The following is a 27,207-nucleotide window of genomic DNA, read 5'->3' on the forward strand; positions in this document are numbered from 1 at the left end:
TAGGAATCACAGCATCAGAGATGAATAGTTTAAGAAAGAAAATATTATAGATGTGAGTAACATAGCTGTTGAGCAATCTTCCTTTTATGCTTTTATGTATCATTTTCCAGTACTTTCATGAAACACCTTATCAGTATATAATAAGTGCAAAAAATGCCAAAAGATATTCCTTGTAAAATTGATTCAGAAGTCATAAATTATTAATGGCCTCCATTGTGTTGTGAATTTTCTAGGATAAGATTCTAAAACGTGTAGAACATATTGAGAGATGTAAGCCAGTATTTGATAGGCATGCACTATTTAATAATGCTTTCAATTTTTTTCTGTATATGGCAAACATTTTCCTTTGTTATTTTCTGAATCATCTTTGGAAATAGTCGTCAGGGATGAACCATAATGATTGCATCTGGAGCATTCAATAAGGAAGTCTTGTCTTTAAGCTTTATAAAAAAACACATATGTTCCAGTAATTTTTATGCATTAGGAACTCAATTTTGACATATAAAGTCAAGTTTTTAGAAAAAATTCTGTTATCCACAATTCTTACAACAATTCAATTGTGTTTGAGTTTTTATTCTGTCAAACTACAATAGCAGAAAATGGTAGCAAGTGAGAAACAAAGAAGAAGAGAGAGAGATAAGAAATGTTTAGCCCTCTCAAATCTCCAGATCAGTGGGAAAATGCACAATGACACAGTTATTCAGAAGACTCCATATTAAGTGCAGTGTAAAGCTGAGTTATTGAGTTGTTCAAGTCCTGGGAGAAGAAGGCGGATGTGTTACCATGAGAGGTAATCTGACAGAGACTCCAGTAGAACAAAAAAATGGCTACATAAAGCAATGGTGAACTTGGTGCCTATGCCTTGCCTCAGTAGGTAGCATGGGTACAGTGCAAAATATGCAGCAGAGCACAGCGTGACAACTATGGCCCCAAGGACATTTTTATTGTCTCCTGGATCTGTAATTTCTAGTCTCGATATAAACATTTTTTGCTAACAGCAAATGTGTATAAAAATCTAGTCAAAATGGTAAATACATTTCAAGGCAATATTATAAAAAGTTCTATATTAATCTTGGTAAGTGCATCAATGGCAGGATGCAGGAGAATTGGCAACAACAGTCTATAATATTAACAGATGTGGGGGTAAGATGATCCAGTCAAATAGCTTGGATCCTTCACGAGCCATGCCTACATCATTCCTAAGAGAGTGTTTTTGTAGCCTGGTCACTGTTTCTAGTGATCTAATGTCCCCTACCTTACCAGTAACTTTATTGTTTAAAAATAAACTCAAACGACCAAAATCATCTCTGCATGGTTGCCAAAATATGCCTCCAAATGGTGTGGTAACCCAGACTGCCATTTTTGGAACATAACCTATAGGTATGGCAGCTCAAACTCCTTTTCCTCTCTCAAACCCTACCATCTGCACTTGTTGGTAGACACCAACCTCATCCTTGCCAAAACTGTGGCCAGAGATGGAGAATAGACTTAGACGTCAGCTAGCATCCTAGTTTCCTGGGAACAGTTCATCTATTGAATCAAATTTTAGACACCTACGTAAAGAGAACAATTACAATCCTCTGAGGGCAACTGGAATCGTACCAGAGAGTTAGCTACATTTGAAGGGAAAGCTCTCCAACATAAAACTCAAAATATCAGCAAACTTTCTAACACGTGCAAAATGCTAGGTTGTAGAATGAAAATGAAAACAACTGAGCTGTGAGGCTGAGGCCTAGGCAATGCTCAGGGCACTGGTGTCAACATTCTTTCATTCCATGGGCAAGTGGTAGATCTCTTTATGTTCTCTTAGAGTGTGTGTGTGTGTGTGTGTGTGTGTGTGTATGTATGCGTGTGCAAGTATTGTGTGCGTGTGTGCCTGCATGCACATGTGTGTGTGTGATGGATGTGCATATGTGCATGTGTGAGCCCCCATGTCTCCATGTGTGGAGACCAGGGATTAAAAGCATCTGTATTCTATGACTCCCCACCATACATTTTGAGGAAGGATCTTCCGCTGAGCCCACATAACACCTTAAGAGGTAACTGCCTAATCAGCGAGTCCTGGAATCTTCTTGTCTCTACATCCTGAACTTGAGCATTATAAATACAAGCCCATCATTTACCATTAAAAATATTTTTAATATATGTGTGTGTGACTAAATGTGGATTTTTGCTGAGTACAGTACCCTTGCGGCCAGAAGAGTACATTAGATGCCCTAGAGCTAGAATTACAGGACGATGTCAGGCACCTGATATACACAGTGGACACTGAACTCTGGTCCTAATGAAGAGCAGAAAGGCATCTCTCCATCTGTTTACTACTGTTTAAATGGGTTCTAGGAATCTGAATTCAGTTCCTCATGCTTTCTCAGCTAGCACTCTACCAACTAAGCATCTCCCCGCCCCCAATTTCTCTGCTGTAAATTCTGTCTTTTATGCTTCTAAGATGTTTTCTCTTTAGTTTTTTTTTATTTCACTGAGCTGGATTTCTCTCCTCAATAACTGTAAAAGAAACCCTTCGGATTAGTATAATCAGGACCATAGGTCTGTTCTTTCCACTTCTGTGAAGATCCAAATCTAACCATGGCCTGCTGTTACTATTGACCGTCTGGATTTGCTGTGTGTTCATTACTGTCTCCACTCAGCATGCTATCTATACAGACTACATATCTCTACTCCTATAGGGAGGTAGACATCGTTAGAATATTTTACATATTTGTTGTTTGAATAATGACCTTCAGTATGTTTTAAATCTTAGCTCTATTATGGGGTGAAAAGATGAATAAAAAAAGAAGTTTTTTATTAAGAACTGTGAAGGATGTGAGATTTTCAGATATAAGATGGCCAGTTAGCAAGCTGTCTAGGCTCTGTAATAAAGAATGCCTGAGGGGTCCAGGCAAGATGATTGGAAGGTTTCAGTGAATTGTCAGGTGAAATGAAGTAGACATTTTTGTTGATTTTAATTTATACTTTTGTATTGAATCGGTTCCAGAATTAATAATTACTTGCATTTCAATTTCTAAGACATTCTGTACATATTCTTGCTTTAGGAACTGTGAATTTTCATTAACCGTATATGGGAAATTTTTCCCTGCTACTGTGACATTCCAGATCTCAGTTCATTATGGTCAGATGATATTCCTCTATAGGACTTCTGAGAGCATCTTGAAGTACACACACACACAAATGCACACACACGCACAATCATTGGACACAATGTTTTCTAAATCTCGCTGTGATATACTAGTTTTATTTTTCTTTCTCAAGATAAAGACTCATGTATACCAGGCTAGGCTTAAACTTGCTATATCCCCAAGGATGACCTTAAACTCCTGCTCCTCTGTTTTAATCTCCTAGTGCTAGGATTATAGGTGTGTGACATTTCACCTGTATTCAATACAAGGGTTGGAACCGTGAGCTTTGTACTAGATAGACCATCACTCTAGCACTTGAGCTACATCCCCAACCACATTGTGATTAATCCTTTTTCATGGGTCATTAGTGTGTCTTTCTTCATTTCTACAAACACCAATTTTTGAGTTATCAAAAGTTTTGTCTTTTCTTTTATAAAATTATAATAACTACTTCATTCCGAAGTAATTACCTATTTACTAAAGATTGCAAAGAAATGAAACACAAGATGTGTCCTTTTACAGATAAGCACACCATAACTTCAGCATAGAGATAGCAGTACAAAATCCACACTGATACAAACAGAATATTTTATTCAAATTTTACTAGCAATACTGGTAGGCATTGTGTGTGTATGTGAGTGTGTACATGAATGTTGTGTTACCCTATGTGTAGCTCTGTGTAACCACCATGGTCAACATCAATGGTTGCACCATCCCATACCTTCATATAAGCTGTTACTCATCTCTAGCTTTGAGCAACCACTAATTCATTCTTTGTTTTTAAATTTTGTTATTTTATGAAAATAAATGGAAGCAAACAGTTTGAATCCTCTGGAAACTTTTATTTTTTCCACTTAGCATTTTAATTTTCTGTTCATTCAAATATTTGCCATGTTAGAGTTTAAATAGTCTTCCACTCACTCCCTTTCTTTTCTGTATCTAAACTGTATCCCAATGCCAGTTTAGGCACTGATGGATATTTCAGGTAGTAAGCAAGTTTTGATTGTTAGGGATAAAGCTACAAAGAACATTCTTGTACATGTGTAAACAAAAAATGTTATGTGTTCTTTCTTGGGTAAACATTCAAGAGCACAACTGTTGATTCAGTTAGGTAATTCTTTTCTGCTGATGTTAACGGGAACTGAAAACTATTCACCAGAATAGCTGTACTATTTTACAATCTAGCAACAATGACAAGTGACCCAGTTTCTCTACATCTTTGGTAAAAGTCAGTGTTTTATTTTAGCCATTCTGATGGGCAAATTTTACTCATGAGTTAGTGCCAGATGTCATGCTTCCACAGATATCTTCCTGATATTTTATTTAAAATATGAAAATAAAACTTACTGAGTCTATTTCATGTTGCTTGTATAAATATGTGTTTAGGGATAACCACTTGGGGTTGGATAACCTGCTTGATGGGTTATTCAATTCTTCTACTTTAATATAATTTAGCATTAATTTTGTACTATGTAATATGTTCTATAATATTATAATTTCATTCTACCACTACCAATCTTTTTGGCTGATGACTAATGAAATACAGACTCATTGATTCACAATATTAAAGTATTTTTCTTTGTAATTAGGCTTTAAAATACTCTCAAACAATCATGCCAGAAAATGATCCAGCTCATCTTGGGAGGAGGAAGAGCAACATTATCGCAGGTGATTTCCTCACAAATGGCTTTTCTTTGCAAACCAATGAGTAAGCAAAACCTGGTAACTCACAGAAGACAGCAGCTGCACAGACCCGTTTGGAGTTCAAAAGCCAAAGCTAGCAGTAGTGAAGAAGAGAAATAACACAAAGGAGTATGTTGGTTTGGGAACACCCACAACCTGTATTTTCTCCACTGTTTTCTCTGTGATCTTTACTACTGAGTGACACACATAAGCCATGCCATGGTATGCTCAAGTCAGCTGTTTCCGGCTCATGTCTATCTACTGTCTACATCTCTCCCCTGGAGCTTGAGAGAAGTCATGATGGTACTATTTCTTTACTGTTGGATAGCTAGTTGTTAAGTGACTATTTAAAGTCCTAAAAATGTGTTGAATTTTAGAGCATTGTCTATCGATTTGTATTGTTCCATCTTCGTGACCCACAGAACTATATCAGCACCATTGTTTTCTTGGGGAGTTAATTTGTTGATGGGCATGAGCTGTGAAGAGCTGACTTAAGTATGAACCCTACTATCTTAGTCATCACACAATCTCTAAACTCTCTATTTTCTGTATACACCAGACAACCTGTGCACAAAATATTGAACTTCTTTAAGCAAGGTCCCAAGATGTCCCAGCTCTGGTAAGTCTCTGAAACTAAAGCAGACTTACATTATTTTCACTTATATCTCGGCAGGCAACCAGCTTTCAGGTGAAGAGCCATCTTTCATGAAAATAAATGAAGCATAAATACACCAAGCTCTTACAGAGATGTGTGTCTTTGTTGTATGATCACAGGACTACAGTGTGAGGTCTTTCTGGTTAACTTCTGGGGTGTTGTTCAGCACAATGTGTGTATTAACAACTTGAAGACTCTTTCTCTCCTGCTCTGTCAGTCATGGTGAAACAACAGTGGTTGAATCAAAACACTCATCGTGCCCCAAGTAAACAGCAACTTGGCTAATTATTCCAAGTTGAAATAAATAATAGAAGACATTAAAAAACTTTTACAAATAGTTGTAGCTGTGTCATTTTATAGAAACCAATGGTATTTTCATATGAATCATATTTATACCTAATTTGGAAGAATAATTTATAATTCAATGAATTTTGATTTTATAATCAAAGTACCTTTAAAAAATATTTTAAATTTCAAGCCAATAGTCTCACAACACACAAAGTTTCATTTTGCAGTAGTATCACATCTCTATTAGTTAAAATCTGAATATGTATTCATATTTATTAATTTTTATAAGTTTCATAATACACAATGAAAGTATTCTGAGATGTGATCACACTATAATCTGCAATTGGAATATTGTTACTTTGCTGCTATTAGAAGATATAAAAACTTTCAAGGTGTGAGTCTTAAGACTGGGGGTATACCTATAGCAAAGCTTTACTTATCATGTAGAAGGGCTTGAGTTTGGGCTTCAGCCCTAAGCAAAAAAATAAAAAAATAAACAAAAGAAAAAGAAAACAAAACAATAAATGGGGTCAAGTAGGACGCTGCCAATTGGATTTCTACCAAGTCAATTTATAGTCAGGATGCTGTTTCTCATGAAGACATATTCTGAGAGTGCAGAGGTTCTATAGTTTTTGTTAGTACAAATCGAGCAGTCAGAAGTATTCTGCCATAAGCTTTCTCAGACAGGAACCCTCCTGCTGACAGCTGCTAGGTGGTATATTCTCAAATGTGTGTGAGGTGTGTGTTTCAGATTTGCTTTGATCTCCTGTGCCAGAGCCTCTCCCAAGGGAGAATATGGATTTTAGACCTGTAGTAAACTTAGATATAATTGGATACAAAGCCATTCTTTGATGCCTTGAAATATTTTGGTTATTATCTGTCAGGTCTTTGTCATAGATTATGTGACTGAGATCCAGGCTGCATCATCCTTAGTATTTCTTCTCCCTGGCCTCCTGATTAGATGAAGCATGTTTATTTACCTTCATTTTGGTAGATTCCTTTCTGTTTTTCCTTTCATCTCTCAAAGTTGGCTCTATTTTATTGGGCTACATTAGTCAACACAATAATTTTATTTTATAAAATAATATGGTAATTTTATTTTATGTATTATTTTATATACTACAATATATGAAAATTTATCAATTCTATATTGTCAGATATTAAAATACTATCATACATATTTATTTGTTGAATATATATTCTCCCATCACTCAATTTTAAATTCACTAAATCATTTTATATGCTCTATAAAACCTATGGCTAAATTTCACTTCATTATTTAAACAGAAAATCTGCTGCCTGTGATCTGAGCACATTCATAATTATATAACAGTTTAATATGTTCTATTTTCATTACATTTTATATTTATATATATCCATAAATATACATACACACTTGCAGCAATGATTATTTGCTGTCCTTACTAGTACTAGAGGGAGCTTGTCATTATGTTAGTTGCTCAAATAGTGATGGATTTCTTTCCTCTAACTTAGAAACTGTTTGTTTGATCCACATTATAAGCAATACCAACACAAACTTGGGAGCTTTTTTTCCCTTTCTATTGCATCTTTTAAACACCTAACAGAGGAATGACCATTTTGTTAAAGCTCTAACTACAGGGTATGCTTACTGTATGTGTACTTTCCACATTAGTGACTAATATACCATCGCTTTGTACCATAGTGCACCTGATTGTGCCTGTTAGAGCACACACACATAAGCCCACTATCCTGTGTAACTTCCATGTGATTTACAGGTAGCCCAAAAGCTAACATATTCAAAACTAATTTAGCAATGTTGTGTTGAAATATTCAGTGTACGATGGATACCCACTAAATGATGACCTATTGCCTTCTGCAGGGCAGGATGAAAGAAATACTTGGTCACAGTTCTCAAAGGCCCATAGAATTTTGCTGTTGCTTACAGACATGAAGGGCAGTTTTATTGGTTATATTTATTGGTTCAATATGATGGTGAATCTTTATTTTCTGAGGAGCTCCTGGGGGATAAATAATGCTCATCTCTGGGTGTCTTTGATGGCATTTCTAGAGAGTTTACTGAAAAGAGATTTCTAGTCAGTGTGAGCAGCACACTCTCCTAAGCGAGGGGAAAAAGGAGAAGGTCATTACAGCACCCTGAGTCATTTATGCTTCCTGGCCACCTTTATGAGATCTACTTTGCTCCAGTTCTCCTGTCTACTCAGGATAGGCTATGATGGTGAAGCTCATCTCTCAAACCTTTAACCTAGGTTTCCTTTCTCTAGTATATTTTTCTCCCCTTCTCCTTACCACTGGTGCTTTGGGACATGATAACTGACCCTTGAAACTAATAGTTTATTTTGTCTTTTTCATAGGTAAAACATGTCTTGAAATAAAGCGTCTCAGAGAGAAGGCGAGGGCATTAACAATTGCAGGTATCACAAACATGTACAATCTCCATCTCTACTTTTTCCTGTCATTTACTTGTTGTCTTTTAAAAATTGTAAATGTGAAAAAAACTGTAAATGTGAAAAAAATATTGCAGGTATTCCCAAGTTTATAATGTTAGAGAAGTGTCATTTCTTTAAAAAATACTCATCATTATTGATGTATGCCGTGTCTTTTATTTCCTTTGTTATTCTGTATCATGTGCGCTTATACACATATTAAATGGATATATCAATATGAATGTTCTTCAGAAATGACTGTGATGAGATATCATATATTTACCGGGATCTTACATGTCTTAAACTTAAATACTTTCCATATATTATATCCCTAAATTTCTCACTATAATAAGAAATACATTAGCTTTACTAATATGAAGTGTTGTTTTATTAAACTTCATTATTGCCAAATTTAAACTTTTAGTACTACCTATAATATTCATATTATATAAGTATTGTTTTATTATACTTTATTATTGTTATTAAAACATCCTGTTTCTTCATTATGGATTATAAATTTAATAATAGGATGACTCAAAATATTTTTAACTTAATTTATAAATTTTAAAGGATTTATTTATCTTATTTTGTGTGTGTGGATGTTGACTTGCATGTATGTATAAGTTGCACATGTGTGTCATGCCTGTGGAGACCAAAAGAAGGCATCTGATGTCATGTAACTGGAGGTACAGGTGGTTATTGGTCACTGCTGTATGCTGGGAACAAACCGTGGTTCTCTGCAAGAGAAGTAAATGTTCTTAACTATTGAGCTATCTTTCCAACCCCAAGTTCTAGATTGATAGTTTGAGCCACTTCAACTTTGCTTTTTAATAATTTTTCTGCATTATTTTTTATTACTTGGGAATTCCTTTATAATTAATTTAAAACACTTGTGTAGATTGTGCTGTTGTCTGGTTAATACTGTCACATGACTTTTAGTGTTAAATCATTTTATCTAGATTTGGCATGTTTAATATAAATTTAGCTTTATTACATCTTATTATAAATAAGTGAACTTTAGAATATGCTTTACCAATACAGATTAATAAGAGAAATATCATAAACTATTCCATATATACTAGCATATTATTATATTATAGCCTATTAACATAAACAAATATTTTTGTAAATCATAATTATATATTAATGTGCTTCAGAATTTGCACACTCTATTATTATATTTGAATATCTCTAAATGAAATTTTATAATTTATACACAGTAAAACAAATCTTATATTTATAATTCAATACACTTTGGTAACAGCAAATATGCATGAAACCCTTATTCCAGCAAACGCAGGAAATATTTCAACCACTACATGAAATTTTTTTCTCCAATAAGCAATTTGTGTTTTGATATCTATCATTGCATTCAAGTTTTGTCTTTGTTTCTGTTTTGAGTTTTTGAGACCAGGTCTTATTATGTAGCTATGGCTGCTTCTTCTTCATCTCTTTTCTTCTATTTTGATCTTAACATATTTAGACACAAATCAGTAACCAGGACCACTGCTTGAGCTACACAATTACAACAGTCACCAAAGTTATCCCAAACTCCCTTTTCTCCTTCAGCCTCCTGTTTATCTTCACCTGCTTCCTCTCTCCTTCCTCCAGGCCATGGACTCTGAGCAAGATGTTAAACAGAGGATGAGGCTCACCTTTCCCAACACCCAAGTGCTGAAGTTACAAGAGTTGGCTTAGATTTTCTCGAATTTTCTAGCTATGAAATCATAAAATTCCCACAGTGTTTCCTGTTTTTTCTTTTCTTCAGTATAGTTCCTAGATTCACTGGTTTTGAGATAAATTCACTTGTCCTTTGTCAGTGCTTAGCATTTATACAACGGAAAGTATAGAATTCTTTCTATTTTTTTTTGTGGTGAGCATTTTTTTCCTAGTTTATATTCTGTGACTGAAATTACAAACTAATTTTCTTGAACAAAAACTTGAGATTATGCTTGCTTATGTTATAGATGTGTTTAATTTGATAATATTCTCTTAAACTATGTGTTATCTGTGAGAATTTTTAAATACTTTGGGGGTTCTAAAGTGACTTGTAAGGTTCCCCTTCTCAATATTTCCTCTTTCCAAAGGTGGTCCACATTAACAGTTTCTTGATGTAGCAATTTAATTCACACCTAAAAATATTTATTTTGTAATAATACACAAATTTCTACTAAAAAATATACCCCAAAGTAGACGTGCTACTCCTTTTGAATAGTGTGAGCTAAGCTAGTTTCTTCAGTGCAAAGTGACGAATGTACTTTCTTCTAACAGCTTGCTGTTTTGATGAATGTATTCTTAAGAGAGTTAAGCCAATTGTATAACAACGAAAATATTTAAAAATCCCTACTTTATCCCTTAATATTTATAGTATAGATGGTATGAAGCAGAACAGTTTTGCAATGTAGCTTCTTAGATTTTTTTATATTGTATGACTTGTTTCAAATGGTGTATGAACAGCACACTGACATGCTTGTGTTTATTTTCTATAGAAAATGTCAGACTGCAAGGGCCGGCAGGACTTCGCGTTTCCAAGAAAGCAGAATATCTTTATGAAAGTAAAACAACAAATACAGAAGGTAAGGGCTGAATACAAATCATATAGAAAACAGCAAAGTCTATGTTTTTGTCCACTCACTCACTAGTTTGAGACATCAACACTGTGTTTTTACCAAGAAATAAATAATGACATGTTTTTATTAACCTAGAATGGTAGTTAATAAGAATGCAATATTGTTATATAGCTTGTCAATCATGAATAGATGATGACCAGCCTAGATCATGAGATTTGTTGTATAATTTCAGAAATGAGTGCAGGTTTGCCTCTTCTGAACCATGCTCATGCCTGACAGTTGGCTGGTGAGTGACTTTTGCAAAACCTAGAAAGACTGTCTAGTTGTAAGAGTCTGTACTTTATGTCTAAATGTGCTTTTAATATTGTGTGTGGAAAGACGTGAAAATGGGTAAATGGGTAAGAGGATGTATATATTTTAATCTTGACTTTGGGAAACTTTTACTCTGAGGATTTATAATTTAACACAATAAAATGTGAATATGTTACTATTGTGGGCTTTTCATTTCTCTCTATTCAATGCAAATCTTGAATATAATTTTATGATCTTAGTAGAGTTTATTCCCTATAGTCAGCTGTAGATGGAGACTGCTCATTTGTTTCCTAGCTACCCTGATATGAATATTCACACAGAAAATATATTAATTACAACACTGTTTGGACAATAGATCTTGCATATTTCCAAATAACTCTTGCATCTTAAATTAACCCATTTCTATTAATCTGAGAATTACCATGACTATTACCAACCAGTAAGGTTCTGGCTGGCAGATGGCATCTTTCACCTTTGCCAGTTACATGGCTTCTCCCTGAATCTATGATACGTGCTCAACTATGTTCATAGCAGCATTATTTGTCATAGCCAGTACCTGGAAACAACCTAAATGCTCCTAGATCAAAGAATGGATGAGGAAAATGTGATATAACACATGGAGTACTACACAGCAGAAAAAAATATTGACATCTTGAAGTTTATGGGCAAATGGATGGATCTAGAATACATCATATTAAGTGAGGTAACCCAGACCCAAAAAGACAAATATCATATGTAGTCACTCATAAGCGTCTTTTAGACATAAAGCAAAAAAAAATTAGCCTACAATTTACAACTCCAGAGAAGCTAGGCAACAAAGAATACCCTAAAAGAGACATACATGGATCTAATCTACATAAGAAGTAGAAAAAGACAAGATTTCCTAAGTAAATTGGGAGTATTAGGAACATGAGAGAGGGTAGATGGGGAGGAGAGAGAAAGGAAAGAAAAATATATAGCTCAATAAAAACAATTTTTAAAATGACATGGAAAAAAATAAAGATTGGTGAATTCAGTATTCACTGAATTACCCTCCCAATTCTAAAAAGAAAGAAAAAAATGTCCCTTGCAATAGGTGCATAACCTTGCATGCCAAATAAAATGTGGCTTTAAACAACAATTTGTTTCTTTGACATAAATAATGCCTGAATAGATTATTAGAAAAATATTAATTGCAGGTGATACCAAGTAAATATCACCAACAAGAAGTATCTTCAGTGGTTTGCAGAAGGACAGTGTATGTAGTCTGCAGGCATTAAGACAAACATTAAAAGGTAAGAAGAGAGATGAGCGGAATATTAATAAATAAACCTGCCTGATAAAGTGAGGAGTTGATTTTTGCAAGCAAAGCAGAGTATAGAAAAAAATTACTGGAAGCACAGGACAGATTGTATTCAAACATGATAAGCTGGTTCAAATAAAGTGAGAAAAGACCAAGACACAGTCAGGGAACAGTTAGAGTTGAGGCTTATTTCTCAGTTTCTTGCCTGATGTCACATGGTCAAAACCTTTTTGTGGAATCCATTTTTACATGGTGTTTAGTAGTTATATTTTAACTTTTCAGACATTACATGATCCTTTTTCGATTCTTCCTAGATCAATGATCTTATAAGTCTTTAGCATTGATCTAGGAAGAATCAAGAAAGGATCTAAAAGGGTTACAGAATATGACTGACATCTGATAAATATCATGAGGGTCGTGTAGAAATCCATAAACACGACAAAGATTTAAGACTCATTGTTGAACCAATGCTTATAGGAACAGGCACGAGGTGAATGAGAAATGGGGAATTCACAGACAAGAACCCTTGCACTTGAGAGGCTGAAGCAGGTAGATTGCTCTAACTTTGAGAGAAGCCTGAGATACAAATGCAGACCCATCTCAAAAAGGCAGGGAGGTAGATTAAAAGATGGCTCAGTTATTTTAGAATTTGGTTATGAGTAGAAGAAAACAGTTAATTTTATAGATACAGAGTTTTCAAATGAGGTTGGAGCCTTCGAGTCTACCTCTAGCTAGACTTCCTGGAATGCAAACTTTAAGAATCAGACAGAATAAGAGGCAAAGAGCAGAAAACCCCAAAATTTTTATCTTGGAATGTAGTTACACACTATCAACTTTTTAATTCATGGAGAAATGATAATTGGATTACAGAAAGTTATTAAAGAGAATATTTCCCCCTTTTTGCAATGTTTAGTGTGTGTAGGCAGGGGATATATGCCAAAGCATGTATGTGGAGGTAAGCAAACAACTTTAATGGCATCAAATTATTCTCTTCTTCCATGTTTGTCCCAAGGAGGACACTCAGGTCATCAGGCTTGGTAGCAATCACCTTTAACACCTGAGCTTCTTGCTGGTCCCACTTCAAGAAATATCTGTCTATAAAAGTTTGTAGAGTTGAGTGGGTTCAAAGAGAAAGAAAATGATTCAAGTATTGTATTGAATTCTGACATTAGAATATAAATCATCATATTTATCAACATAAATTTAAATATCCATAAAATCTGCTCCTTTTAAGTATCTGGGTTCATGGCTGTTGATAAATGTGTGTGTGCATGTATGTGTATCTGAATAACTACCACTGCAAGTAAGATGTAAAAATAACTTTGTGGGGCTGATAAGTAGAGAAAAAGATGTAACCTGATCACTTCTGATAGAGGGAAATTTAAAAGTATAACTAGTTCCCTCCCAGTCTAAAGACCTAGGAATTCCTACTGGGAAGAGCAAGATCCTAATATGTTTGCAGAAGTCATAATTTGAAGAAGAGATGAGGGAGGTATGTTTACCTGAAAAGGAGCACAAGTGATAAGAACCTCAGTACTCAGGCAAAGTCGTGGAAAGACCTGTGGTTACTGGGATGAAGAAATACTGAATGTTTTGAAACTTTGGATTTTAAAGAGCCTGCTGTAGAGGACCAGAGTAAGTCAACAGGGATGAGAGATCTGTGTGTGCGATGAGATTGGAGTTCAGTTCTTAGTCCAATCTGAAAGTTGGCCATGCTGTTCTGCCACCCAGGGCAAGGTGCCCCAGTCTGATACTCTGCTCTCAGAAAAAGAACAAGGTCCCTTGTTCTCCACAGAAGATGGAAGATCTGTCTACAACAAAGGCTTCTCATGGTAGAGAAGTTCCTTTTTAAAATCAAGAGCACTAATTGTTTCATACTTTCAAAGAAAATGAAGTCAGGAAGAAACAAGAGAGTGTGAAAAGACACTATGCTGATTTTTTTCTAAGAGTGTTGAGGTAAAAGCATCATCAGAGTGATGAACATTAAAGAAGCACATATTAATCACAGATGGGGAGCAGTGATCAAAAGTAGACTTATCAGGGACAGGGTGAATAAATCATGTGAGGATCAATTCACAGAGCATGAAGATGTGGCAGTTTACAAACTCAGGGTTTCTGTTTAATTTGCCCCCAATCAGGTCTTATCTCAGATGGACTATTCCTATCTCTGAGGATCATACAACTACAGTCTATTTATGGCCAGGAAAATGTTAATCCTTAAATAATGATTCTGAGCAAGGAGTTAGGGGCTGGAAATGGTGGGTTTCCCTATAATTAGAGTCAGGGAATAGAGGCTGAAGAATCACCATAAATTTAATCGAGTGTGGAATACATATCAAAAAACATATCTCAATAAAGAAAAACAACAAATGAATGGAGTTTGGAACATGTTCATAATCAGTGAGAATATATCCTGAGTGTGCCTCCCTAAAATCTTGACTTTTTCTGCAAAGTCTGCATAAGATGGAGATGTTGCACGAGAGAATTGGAGAAGGAGCTGCTTGTTCATCCCAGCCACCTAGAACCAAAATAATCATACAGAAACTGTATTAATTAGATCGCTGCTTGACCCATTAGCTCTAGCTTCTTATCGCCTAACTTTTACATCTTAATTTAACCCATCTCCATTAACCTGTGCATCACCATGAGGTTGTAGCTTACCAGCAAAGTTTTAGCATGTCTATCTCTGGTGGTGGCTCCTTGGCATCTTTCTGACTCTGCCTTCTTTCTTCCAGCATTCAATTCCATCTTCTCCACCTACTTATGTTCTGCCCTATCAACAGGTCAAGGCAGTTCCTTTATTCATTAACTAAGAAAAGTAACACAGAGACAGAAGGACCTCCCACACCAATGGATATACATCAGCTAATACCTGACTAAATTTATGAATTTATCTTTCTTAGGAATATTAGGTGGAACAAAACCTTAACAGCCAAATTATTCACCATTGGGAGGGCTGACATCTGAATACTTTTTAGATTCTAACAAATGCCCAGGCAGAGAAAATAGATGCACATGAACCTGTATGATGCTAAGAAATCCTTGGATTGTATCATATTACCTTTATACACTAGAAAACACAAAGAAGATGGAAAGTATTAAAGTCTATCATGCACATATTAGATTAAATACAGCCATAAGAACCTAATTCTGGGTCTACCTGTTCTACATATGATATCATGTTTTTTCCAAATTTTGGCAACAATTTAATGCCATACTATTTCATTTCCCTTACGTCATTACATTGAGATCTTTATCCCATTTGATCAGAATATTAAGTAAATAGATTAGTCTCACAAAATGAGACTGAGCATGGCACAGTCAAGAAGTACTTGGAATGAGTTTTTCTGATCCTCGTTTGCCTGGCACTTAATGAAGCAAATCAAGTGTTTTGACTATAATAGCAACTGCCTGTTTGCTAACTGTCTGTCAAAACCTCCTCACTGCTTCAAAGGGCAGCATGTCTTTAGCAAGATGTTTGGATAGAAGATCAGTATTTTTTCAGCTTGTTCTTGGTCCTTTAAGTATTGTAGAGATAAACATATGCATCTGCGTATGAATTAAAAAGGAAACATGGATCATATCACACACAAAATAAATACAGTTTCTATGTTCAGAGTGTACTCAAAGTCAACTAAAACACATCAGAATAGTGGCACTGATAATCATGAAAGAACATCCAAATATTCGATAACAAGCAATATGTGAAATGCTTAAAATATTCAGAAGAATATAACCTAGGATTGTTTTCCTTTCTATCACTACAATGTAAACATATTAAAACATCCTTATGGTGTAGCTTTATAGGTAAGGAAATGGAGATCAAACTCAGCTCTCTCATCTACCAGCTCTCTGGATTGAATTTGCTTATCTTCTCTAAGCCTGAATTATCTATGTGGTATTAGAGGTTCTTAGCTTGGTCTCATGTTTGCAATACACTTTCTAGGCTCTAAAATGTTAGCCAGTGTGAAGTATTAAACAGCCAGTGAGTGTTAGCAGTATAAACACACAATCAAATACTCTGGGTAGAATGAATACTTCCATGTATAAATGAACAGACGTGTCTTTTTTATAGAGGTTGCACTTATAGAAAGAGGTTATTATAAATAAATTTGTAAGTAATTCTAAGTCTCAGATAATTCAGGTACTGATCTACGACCTGCCTTATTGCCACAACTGCTACATCTGCTGTCCAACCAAGGTTATTATAATTACAGCAATTTTCTGAAAATTATAAAGGAAATAAGTTAATTTGATTAATAAATAAATAAATAAATTTGAAAATTTTAAATCAATCCCAAGAAAATTGTAGACATCATCACCATCCAGGAATTTAACAACCTTTTTGTTTCTACTATGAATGGATTTCTGCAATGGCTATATGATCTACCTAGTACTTATATTTCTGTAGTCATGGTGATGATTAGTTTTGTTCTTCATATTATATACTTTTACAGAAATGGTTTGATAACAAAGTCAAGAATGAGAAACTTTTAGAAATGATGCAGTCTTTATAGACTGGTAATAAGAAGTTATCAGAATTCATACTGCTAAAATTGACAATCAAAATCTGCTAAAAATATGATAAGTTAGCAGATAGAATATCACTCCAGGAAGACAATCTACATGCCATCCAAATAATCTCTAAGGGTGAGAAGATATCATTGTTGGAAAATTTTTAAATCTTTGAATCAGATGTGCAGAATGATAACCAGAAATGAACTGATTTGATGAAATCATCAGAAACATCCACAGGTCAAGAGATTCAGGTTTTACTAAAGACAGTGATAAAAAGATTTAAATCAATTGAGGAATTTGTCAGAACCAATAAGCAAGGAGAGGAGGTACAGGCAAAGGATTTAGCATTTCCAATACTGTTCAAAGTCAGAGACAACTTATCAAAAGTTCTAGCTACTTACCCTGTAATTACCTCTGAAAAACCAGCAAATACTCAATATCCAAATAGATATACAGAATGTAAATGAGAACTTATATGAGTAAAAGATGTAAAAGATATTAAGACAGCAGTAGCATCTTTTGGAATGCATTTACCACATGTTAGGGAGTAGTAAAGCCATGGGCTTCAAGAAATAAAATTACTCCACATGATTGGCTTCAGTTAAACTTTGATGTCCTAGAAGAAGGGCTGTCTATTGTAAAAAAAAAAAACCATACTGCTCTGGATTATAGAATAATCATAGAGGATGAATTAAAAACTCCAGTAGAAAATAGGAAACATATATTTTGGCAGGCTTCTTTAAATAATTAATGACCAAAGCTGAGAGTATGAATAAATAACATTATAATTGAAGGATTATTGGACATGGGTATGGATGTGACTATTATTACTCCAGAGTCTTGGTATCCCAATTTGCTTCTCCAGGAGGCCAATGTTCAATTTCTAGGAATTGGGACCCTATCTCAAAAAAAAAAAAAAAAAACCAAAACACAAGATGGATTGAATGCATAAGGCAAGAAGGACAGAGAGGAAGGCTAAAATCATATGTGGCTAATATAGCAGTGAATCTATAGAGTTGTAATCTGTTGCAGCAATGTATACCCAGATTAGCATTCCTTTAGTGTCAGAAATGAAATGTAAACCAACTTATGTTCCTGGGAAGGGTATTATAAGGTGTAATAAAAAACAGTCACCAACCATTCAAGCTGTACAAAAATACAAAACAACTAGCAAATGTTCAGAGGCACCAACAGCCCTACATTTAAAATGGTTAATTAAGAAACCTATATGGCTTCTCGTCAATCCTCATTGTTCGCCATGTTCAGAGAGTCTGGTTTTATCCATGCTTTTTCAGTCACAGTCCAGCTGGCCTTGGTGAGCTCCCAATAGATCAGCCCCATTGTCTCAGTGGGTGGGTGCACCCCTCGTGGTCCTGACTTCCTTGAAGCCAAGGACAATGGCACGGGGTTTTGACCCTACTTTATGTTCTGGCTTTGTGGGAGCCTAGCCAGTTTGGATGTTCACCTTCCTAGACATGGACGGAGGGGGGCGGACCTTGGACTTTCCACATGGCAGGGAACCCTGACTGCTCTTTGGACTGGAGAGGGAGGGGGAGAGGAGTTTGGGGGGGAGAAGGATGGAAGGAGGGGGAGGGAAATGGGAGGCTGGGAGGAGGCGGATACTTTTTTTTTCCTTTTCTCAATAAAAAAAAAAGAGAGAAAAAAGAAGAAACCTATATGGGTTAAACAAAGGCCTTAAACAAAAGAGAAACTGAATGCTTTAGATCAGCTGGTACAGGAACAACTAGATGATTAGTTTGTTGAAGAATCAACCAGCCATTGGAAATTTTCTATTTTGTTGTTAAAAAGAAATCTGCAAAATGGAGAATGTTGAAAATTATGAGATGTTAATAAGGTAATTCAACCAATGGGTCCTCTACAATCTAGAATTTCTTTGTCTTCCATATTTTCTAAAGGATGGCTTCTTATAGTTATTGATTTAAAAGATTGTTTCTTCACTATACCTTTGCAAGAAAAAGACAAGAGAAAAATTTGCCTTTACAGTGCCTACTTATCATAATTCTCAGCCTACTAAAAGATATCAATGGAGAGTTCTCCACCAGGGAATATTACTAACCTACTCTGTGCCAAAATTTTGTAAGTCAATCATTGGAAATAATACATAAGCAATTTGTTGAATCTATAGTTTATTATTACATAGACAACATTTTGCTATCTGATTCAAATATAGATACTCTAGAAAGAATATTTGAAGAAGAAAATTTTTCTTCATTGGGGATTAAAAATTGCTTCTCAAAAAATGTAAAGAGGAGATTCAATCAATTATCTAGGTTATAAAATAGGTTTACAGAAAATTAGGACATCAAAGCACAAATTAGGAGAGATCTATTCTAGACTCTTAGTGACTTCCAAAGATTGCTAAGAGACATTTGCACTCTACAGCCCTTCTGGGATAAAAGCTGTTCAAATAATTTACTTAAACAACATGTTAGTTGGTGACAAAGACTTGAACAGTCCCAGTGAATTATCAGCTGAAGCTGATACATAATTAACTTTAATTCAGGAGGCACATGTGAATCATGTGGATCTGAATCTTAACTGCTTCTGGCCATTTTACCATCCAAATATTCCCCTACAGGAATTTTAATGCAGAGGGATATATTATCTTAGGATGGATATTTTTTTTTACCATATAAACTGAGGCAAAAATTAAAACCTTATGTGGAAAAAGTATCTGATTTAATTATAAAAATAAAATTAAGACTGCATCAATTAGCAAGAATAAACCCAGAAGAAATTATAGTACCTTTTACTAAGATGAAATTAGCAAATTTTGGAAAGACCATGAACTCTGGCAAAGAGTTTATACTATTTTGTGGGAAAGATTAATAACAGCTATTTCAACAGTGATAGAATTAAACTTCTAAAGAGAGCTAATTAGATCTTCCTCACATTGAACATGACACACCAATAACTGGAGCCCCTACTTTCTTTTTTATTATTATTATTGAAAAAATTTCCACTTCCTCCCCACCTCCCATTTCCCTCCCCCTCCCCCAGTCCTCTCCCTCTCCCCTCACTCCTTTCCCCCTCCCTCTCCAGTCTGAAGAGCAGTCAGGGTTCCCTGCCCTGTGGGAAGTCCAAGGTCCTCCCCCCTCCATCCAGGTCTAGGAAGATGATCATCCAAACAGGCTAGGCTCCCACCAAGCCAGTACATGCAGTAGGATCAAAACCCAGTGCCATTGTCCTTGCCTTCTCATCAGCCCTCATTGCCTGCCATGTTCAGAGAGTCCGGTTTTATCCCATGCTTTTTCAGTCCCAGTCACACTGGCCTTGGTGAGCTCCCAATTGATCAGCCCCACTGTCTCAGTGGGTGGGTGCACCCCTCGCTGTCCTTACTCCCTTTCTCATGTTCTCCCTCCTGCTCCTCATTTGGACCTTGGGAGCTCAGTCCACTGCTCCAATGTGGGTCTCTGTCTCTATCTCCATCCATTGCCAGATGAAGGTTCTATGGTGATATGCAAGATATTCATCAGTATGGCTATAGGATAGGGCCATTTCAGGTTCCCTCTCCTCAGCTGCCCAAGGAACTAACTGGGGACATCTCCCTGGACACTTGGAAGCCCCTCTAGAGTCAAGTGTCTTCCCAACCCTAAGATGCCTCCCTTAATTAGGATATACAGTTCCCTGCTCCCATATCCACCCTTCCTTTATCCCAACCATCCCATTCCCCCAAGCTCCCCCCATCCTCTCCTTCTCACTTTTCTCTCCCCATTTCCCTTTACCCCCATCCCACACCACCCTCAAATTCCCATTGTGATCCTAGAGAAGCTAAATAAGAAGGTTAATCCAAAGAAAAACATATAGTTATTCTCCTGGATATTGGAAGTAGACAAGATTGCTGGGCAAAAATTGAGCCCCTACTTTCTATACTGATGCAAATAAATCAAGAAAGGCAGGTTAAAAATCAGAAGATTTAAGTAAAGTTGAACAGAGCCCTTATAATTCTATCCAAAATTCAAAATTTTATGCTCTTCTCATGGTATTTTAAAAGGATTTTAAAAGACTTCCCAATATAGTTGCTGATTTACAATGTGCATAAAGAGCTATTTTGCATATTAAAGCCACTAAATTTATACCAGATGATACTGAATATACTTCATTATTAATTCAGGTTCTTCGTCCTATATACATATAACACATTCAATCTCATATGGGTCTGCCAGGTCCTCTATCATAAGGTAATGCAGAAATTGATGGATTATTGATTAGAAATGTGCTGGAGGCCTCATAATTTCATAAAAAAATATCATGTCGATAGCAAAGGTTTAAAAAAAAGAGTACTTTTCTATTACATGGCAACAAGCCAAGGAGATTATAAGATGTCCTACTTGTTTTTGTATAACCAAACAAAACTACCTGCAAAGGAATTAAACCTGGCAAATGAATGTGTTCCACTTTGTAAATCTGGAAAACAAAAATATGTATGCCACACCATTGACACCTACTCAGGTTTTCAATGGGCAACAACTTTGAGTTCAGGAGAGGCTGATTCTATAATCACATATTTACTAGATGTTATAACCATCACGGGTACACCTCCACAAATAAAGACTGACAATGATCCAGCATATGTCTCTAAGAAAAGGAAAAAACTTTTTGCTTATTATAATATAATGAATATTACAGGTATACCATACAATCCTACAGGTCAGGCAGTTAAAAAAACAACAACAAATTGAACTATAAAGGATATGTTAAATAAACAGAAAGGGATAAAAAAAATACCCTGAAAATTGCATAATGCTTTACTAACTTGGATTTTCTCAATGCTAATGAGAATGGAACAATGACCACAAAGAGACAATGGACCATAGATAAAACTTCTGAATGAGATCAGTCAGTGTATTTCAAGGACATGTTGACCTCAGAATGGAATCTAGATGTGCTACATTGGAGAAGAGGTTTTGCTCTTGTTTCCACAGGAGAAGAATAGCTATGAATACCATCAAAATTATTCAAGATTTGAAAAAGAGAAACCTCCTGATAAAGAGAAAGGATAGCTTATCCACAGAGATGACAATCCACTGGTTGTAAGAAAACCTCCTAAGGATTGGTATAGGGTTCTATTCTTGTCTTTACAAGAAAATGCCCATCTTTAAAAATTCAAGAGACCTTGTACATCTAGATGCTTAAAATACAAAACATAGCTATCTAGAAAGAACTACCAAGCCAAGAGAGATCTGACTTACGACACCAATATTCTCTGCAGGGTAAGATTACTTACATACATATAATGAGACTCACCAATTATTAAAGTTCAAAGCTGACTTTGGTGTTCTTTTCTAAATCCAAGCATGTTTTTAAAATAAAAATTCAGAATTTCTGACTAATATCAAGAGTTTCCTGGTGTGGGACAGAAAGAAGACAAAATCTAGGGACTGCTATTATGAAAACTCTGCTTTCAAAAAATTTTACTTCCCCTATATCTATTTTAGTCTCTGTAGTATCTTTTGTTAGATATATGTCTATAAAAATTCAATAATGTTAAAGTTTTCCACAGTGAAAAATAAATTTCCTTACAATAATCTTTGAAATTTCCAGGAATAAGATAGGGTCCCACAACGAAAGTTCCACCTGGTTCATATGATGCTACTATGCTGATAATACCACTTTATGATCAGTTTTGGATTACAAAGTGCTCAAGATGATTCCAACTTGGCTAGTTGAAATGGTGAAACTTCTTACAATGTTCTTACAAGAGCTTCAAATAATAATCCAATAAAAAAGTGAGTGCAGACCTAAACAGAAAACTCTCAACAGAGGAATCTAAAATGGCTGAAAGACACTTAAGGAAATGCTCAACATCCTTAGTTGTCAGAGAAATGCAAATCAAAACAACTCTAAGATTCCATCTTACATCTGTAAGAATGGCCGAGATCAAAAACACTGAGGACAACTTATGCTGGAGAGGTTGTGGGGAAAAGGGACCACTTTTGCATTGGTGGTGGGAATGCAAGCTGGTACAGCCCCTTTGGATGTTAATGTGGAGATTTCTCAGAAAGTTAGGAAACAGCTTTCCTCAAGACCCAGCAATACCACTTTTAGGTAGGTATCCAAAGCATGCTCAATTGTGCCACTAGGATATGTGCTCAAGTGTGTTCATAGTAGCATTGTTTGCCATAGACAGACCCTGGAAACAACCTAAATGCCTCTTGACTGAAGAATAAATAAGGAAAATGTGGTACATTTATACAATGGAGTACTACACAGCAGAAAAAAATGACATCTTGAATTTTGCAGGAAAATGGATAGAGCTAAAAAACATCCTTTTGAGTGAGGTAACCCAGACACAGAAAGACAATTGCCATATGTCCTCACTCATAAGTGGTTTTTAAACATATAAGCAAAGAAAACCAGCCCACAAATCAAAATCCCATAGAACTTAGACAACAATGAGGACACTAAGAGAGACGTACATAGATCTAATCTACATGGGAAGTAGAAAAGCACAAGATCTCCTGAGTAAATTGGGAGCAAGGGGACTTTATGGGTGGGTTGAAGTGGAGGGGAGAGGCAGGGAGGGGAGCAGAGAAAAATGTAGAACTCAATATAAATAAATAAATCTTTAAAAAATAATTTCAGAAAAACCCTACCGACTACTCAGAGATTATCTGCTATTGCACCAGACAGTAATCTTGAAACTTAATCATTATTTTAATTTTTACAGTATCCCATAGAAATAAAATCAGCCCTGGGAGAACTGGAAGTAATTCTAGAAAATGATGTCCCCTCTCCCAGCAAAGTTTGTCCTCAGGGTTAGGGGCCTCTATTAGGAGTTGGTTATAAATGGCAGATGGTTGGGGGTGAAAATGAAATAGGCACATGGATTTCTGTTTTGATAAAAATTCAAATTACATTTGTTACATTGATCATGCTCCTATTTCTGTTTACAATATTTGTACACCCATGCAAAGTTATTTTGTCATATTGTATGCATGCATGTTTCTACCTCTGTTTAATATATTTTGTATATTGATGCAAATTTAGGATATATTTATCATATGGTATGATTCCTTTTCTGATTGAGATACATATATATATATATATACATATATATATATATTACATATGGAGGTCAGTGTCTACATTTGCTGCACATTTGTTTACAGATTCTTTAATATAAAGCCTTAGTCTTTAAGATATATAAGTATTGGGATTGAGAATTACAGGTCAATAGTCATCTATGTTTTTAATACTTATAATTAGACTAGTCAGGTTTTTTAGATGCATAGAAATTGTATTCTGCATAGGTAGGTAACCTTCAAATACTTTGAAGAACTATAGAATGTGGCATTTAAATAACTTAGGATTCTGTTGGTGTGAGGCACAATTGTTCCTGACAGCACCTATCTATTACTGAGAGAATGTTGGGTACCAAAGACACTCCACTTGGAGCTTTTTTCTTCTTGGAAAAACTGGCCTTTGGGCAAAAAACTCTCCCTACTTCAGCTACTGAGAAAATGCACAGTTGTCCAAACCAGACAAGCAGGATACAAGCAAAAAGACTGCCAAACCTTGTCAAGACAGGGTAAGACAGTTTTTCAAATTTTCCTGTCTCTCAAAATGGTCTGTCAGATAGATACTCTAGGCTTTAGCCAAAGTTGGTTGCCCCAATATTGCAAATGAGATTTTGGGTGATTTCCCAGGTAGTTGGTTATCTCTGTAATTTCTTATACTCTTTAAGAAGTTGCATGATTGCACCTCCTGTTTACTCAAGTAATGTTATTTTCCTCTTCAGGTCTTTAATGGAATTGATGTCTATATAATTATAGTTAATTTTCTCTTATGACTTAGCCAAGCCATTTTAATATAAGACTTAGACTTTTTAGGATAGGATAACTATTGAAACATAGCATTTGCTTTTTGTTTGATTTTGTTCATGTTGGTTGTAATTCTAATTTCTATGTATGTTTTTTCCTGTTCTTTTCCCTATACAATATTTGATATTTGTTCCTATTGTATATAATTTTGTACTAGACTTAGAATTCTCTTATTTAGACAAAGGGGAGGTATTGTAGGAACCCTTTCTGCCAAATAGCCTTTAAAATACTGAGCCACTTTGGGCACGTTCTCATGTACTATAAGTGCACATGAAAAATGTGTACAGCTGTCAGAGTCCCAGACCATAAATTATCTCTCTGGACCAGACCCAAACACAAACTATCTTTCTTGACCAGCATCTCTATGGGGCGTGAAATTCTTAGTGATTCCTCATAAAATCCTGAGTTCACATGCTGAAGAATTCCTCCTCATTTATTCTCCAAAATTTCTTTATACCAAAATGTAAACTGGGGGGGGAAGTACATTAGTATTCTGTTTCCTAGGCAACCAGGTTAATGGCTTTTAGGCATATCCACATCTTCCTGTGCTTGCTGTCACATTTTCCTGGTCTGTATGCTAGCTCAATCTCATTAGCATCTCTATTCAGGCATCCGCCAAATTACAGAGAAGGAGCAGAGCAAAACCCTGACCTTTGATTAGGGTAGCGACAGCCTGTCTGGAAGGTTATGTGACCACTTCAGGTACTAACTATAGCCTAAGAGGCTGCCTGGCTGTCACACCATGTAGAAATATGGGCCTATACACAGCCCTCTATTTTGCTGGATTCAGTTCAAGTTTCCAGCATACACAGAAAACTGTGGATCACTACCCTTACTGTGAGTTTATCCCCAAATAAATTAACCTTTGTTATACTCCATCCTGGGCTATTGTGGAACTCTTTGGTACAACTACAGAAACCTGCTCTTATTTATTTATTTTTCCCACAGGAGCAACCCATGCTAGATTATAACATGAAGGGACCTGCTTGTTGGGGTTTATGCTCTGCCCAGTTCCCCACAGCTGGCAAGCTCCAAAGAAAATCGCACAGAGTCTACATTAGGTTATAAACTGATTGGCCCATTAGCTCAGTTTTCTTATTAGCTCTTGTAGCTTATATTAACCCATTGTTCTTATCTATGCCAGCCACATGGTACCTTTCACAGCAGGGCAGGTCACATGTTGCTTCTTCAGTGATCTGGGCTGGACTGGGAGGAATGGGCTTCCTCCTTCCCAGAATTCTCTTGTTCTCATCACCCTACCTCTACCTCCTGTCTAGTTGACCTGCCTATACTTCCTGCCTGGCCAATCAGTGTTTATTTAAAACATGATTGACAGAATACAGACAATTCTCCTGTACAAAAGAAAATATTCATAGTCCATTTTCTGGGAATGTGGGTGTAGTTTTTCAGGCTACTTCCTCCTGGTTGGGGCACTGATAATCTTACAGGGACCTAAAGGAAATTTAGTTATGATCAAGTCCTGTGAGTCTTGATCATCTCCGGCAGCAGTCTTAACTCTGTTCTGGATGTAGAACTCAGATATCTGAGCTATCTGTTCCTACCAGAGATTTCTCAGGTGGTCTTCCTTGATTGAACCTGATTTTTCTTAACTCAGAATGAATCCACAGCCTCTCATTACCTGTGGAAACAAAAGCAAATCCTCTTCTCCAAAGTAACATACCTTTTAACTTCAATTTTGAAGCCAAGGTATTTTCAAAATACCTATCTTGGATTAATTCAGCAGCATTTATTAGCAAATATCTTTTAGCAGCTGTTGCTCCTTCCTCAGCATTCAAACAATTCAAAAAGAGCATAATGACAAACAGGATAAAGATAATCTATGTATTTTTCATCTTTATGTGGCTTTATTTTAACCTCTATTTCTTTTATTTTTACTTTTGGCTTTTTGAGACAGGTTCTCTGTGTATCCTTGTCCTGAACTCCCTCTGTAGACCAGGCTGTCCTTTAACTCACAGAGATCCACTTGCCTCTGCCTCCCAAGTGTTTGGATTAAAGGTATCCCCCACCACACCTTGAATTCACAGAGGTCTGTCTGCCTCTGACTCCCAAGCTTTGGGATTAAAGGTGTGTGCTACCACACCTTGAATTCACAGAGATCTCTGCCTCCCAGGCATTGGGGCCAAAGATGTGTACCACCACACCCAACTACTTTCCTTTTCTCTCTTTCTCTTTTTAAGGACTTTAACCTTTAGTCTGCATATATTTTTAACACATAGTAAAACATTTAGAGATTTTCTTCATCTTTGAATCTATCTTTACTGTATATCTCTCTCTTTTTCTGACCACATAAGCTTTTAATTTACCAAGCAATATGGGTAGAATTAAAGCCGTGGCTTTGATGGCTGGATCCAGCCCATTCCTTAGCTTTATGAAATTCCAGCCTCATGGCAGAGGTACCAGCCAGAGCCATGTTTATTGCCACAACTCTATGACATTTAAGGTCCTTGCCAGCAAGCAAGCTGCAACATTCAAAT

At 35.9% G+C, this 27,207-nt stretch overlaps 1 protein-coding gene across 1 annotated transcript in view; it reads left to right on the plus strand.

Annotated features, from left to right (window-relative positions):
* Positions 1-27,207, plus strand: part of Ccdc178 (coiled-coil domain containing 178) — a 349,165-nt gene that overhangs the window by 10,327 nt on the left and 311,631 nt on the right. The window contains exons 2-3 of the mRNA XM_075971135.1: positions 8,115-8,174; positions 10,676-10,762. Of these exons, the coding sequence (XP_075827250.1) occupies positions 8,115-8,174; positions 10,676-10,762 (147 nt within the window). The remainder of the gene's footprint in view (positions 1-8,114; positions 8,175-10,675; positions 10,763-27,207) is intronic.

The sequence above is a fragment of the Microtus pennsylvanicus genome, chromosome 4 (genome assembly GCF_037038515.1).
Source record: "Microtus pennsylvanicus isolate mMicPen1 chromosome 4, mMicPen1.hap1, whole genome shotgun sequence".
Taxonomy (NCBI): domain Eukaryota; kingdom Metazoa; phylum Chordata; class Mammalia; order Rodentia; family Cricetidae; genus Microtus; species Microtus pennsylvanicus.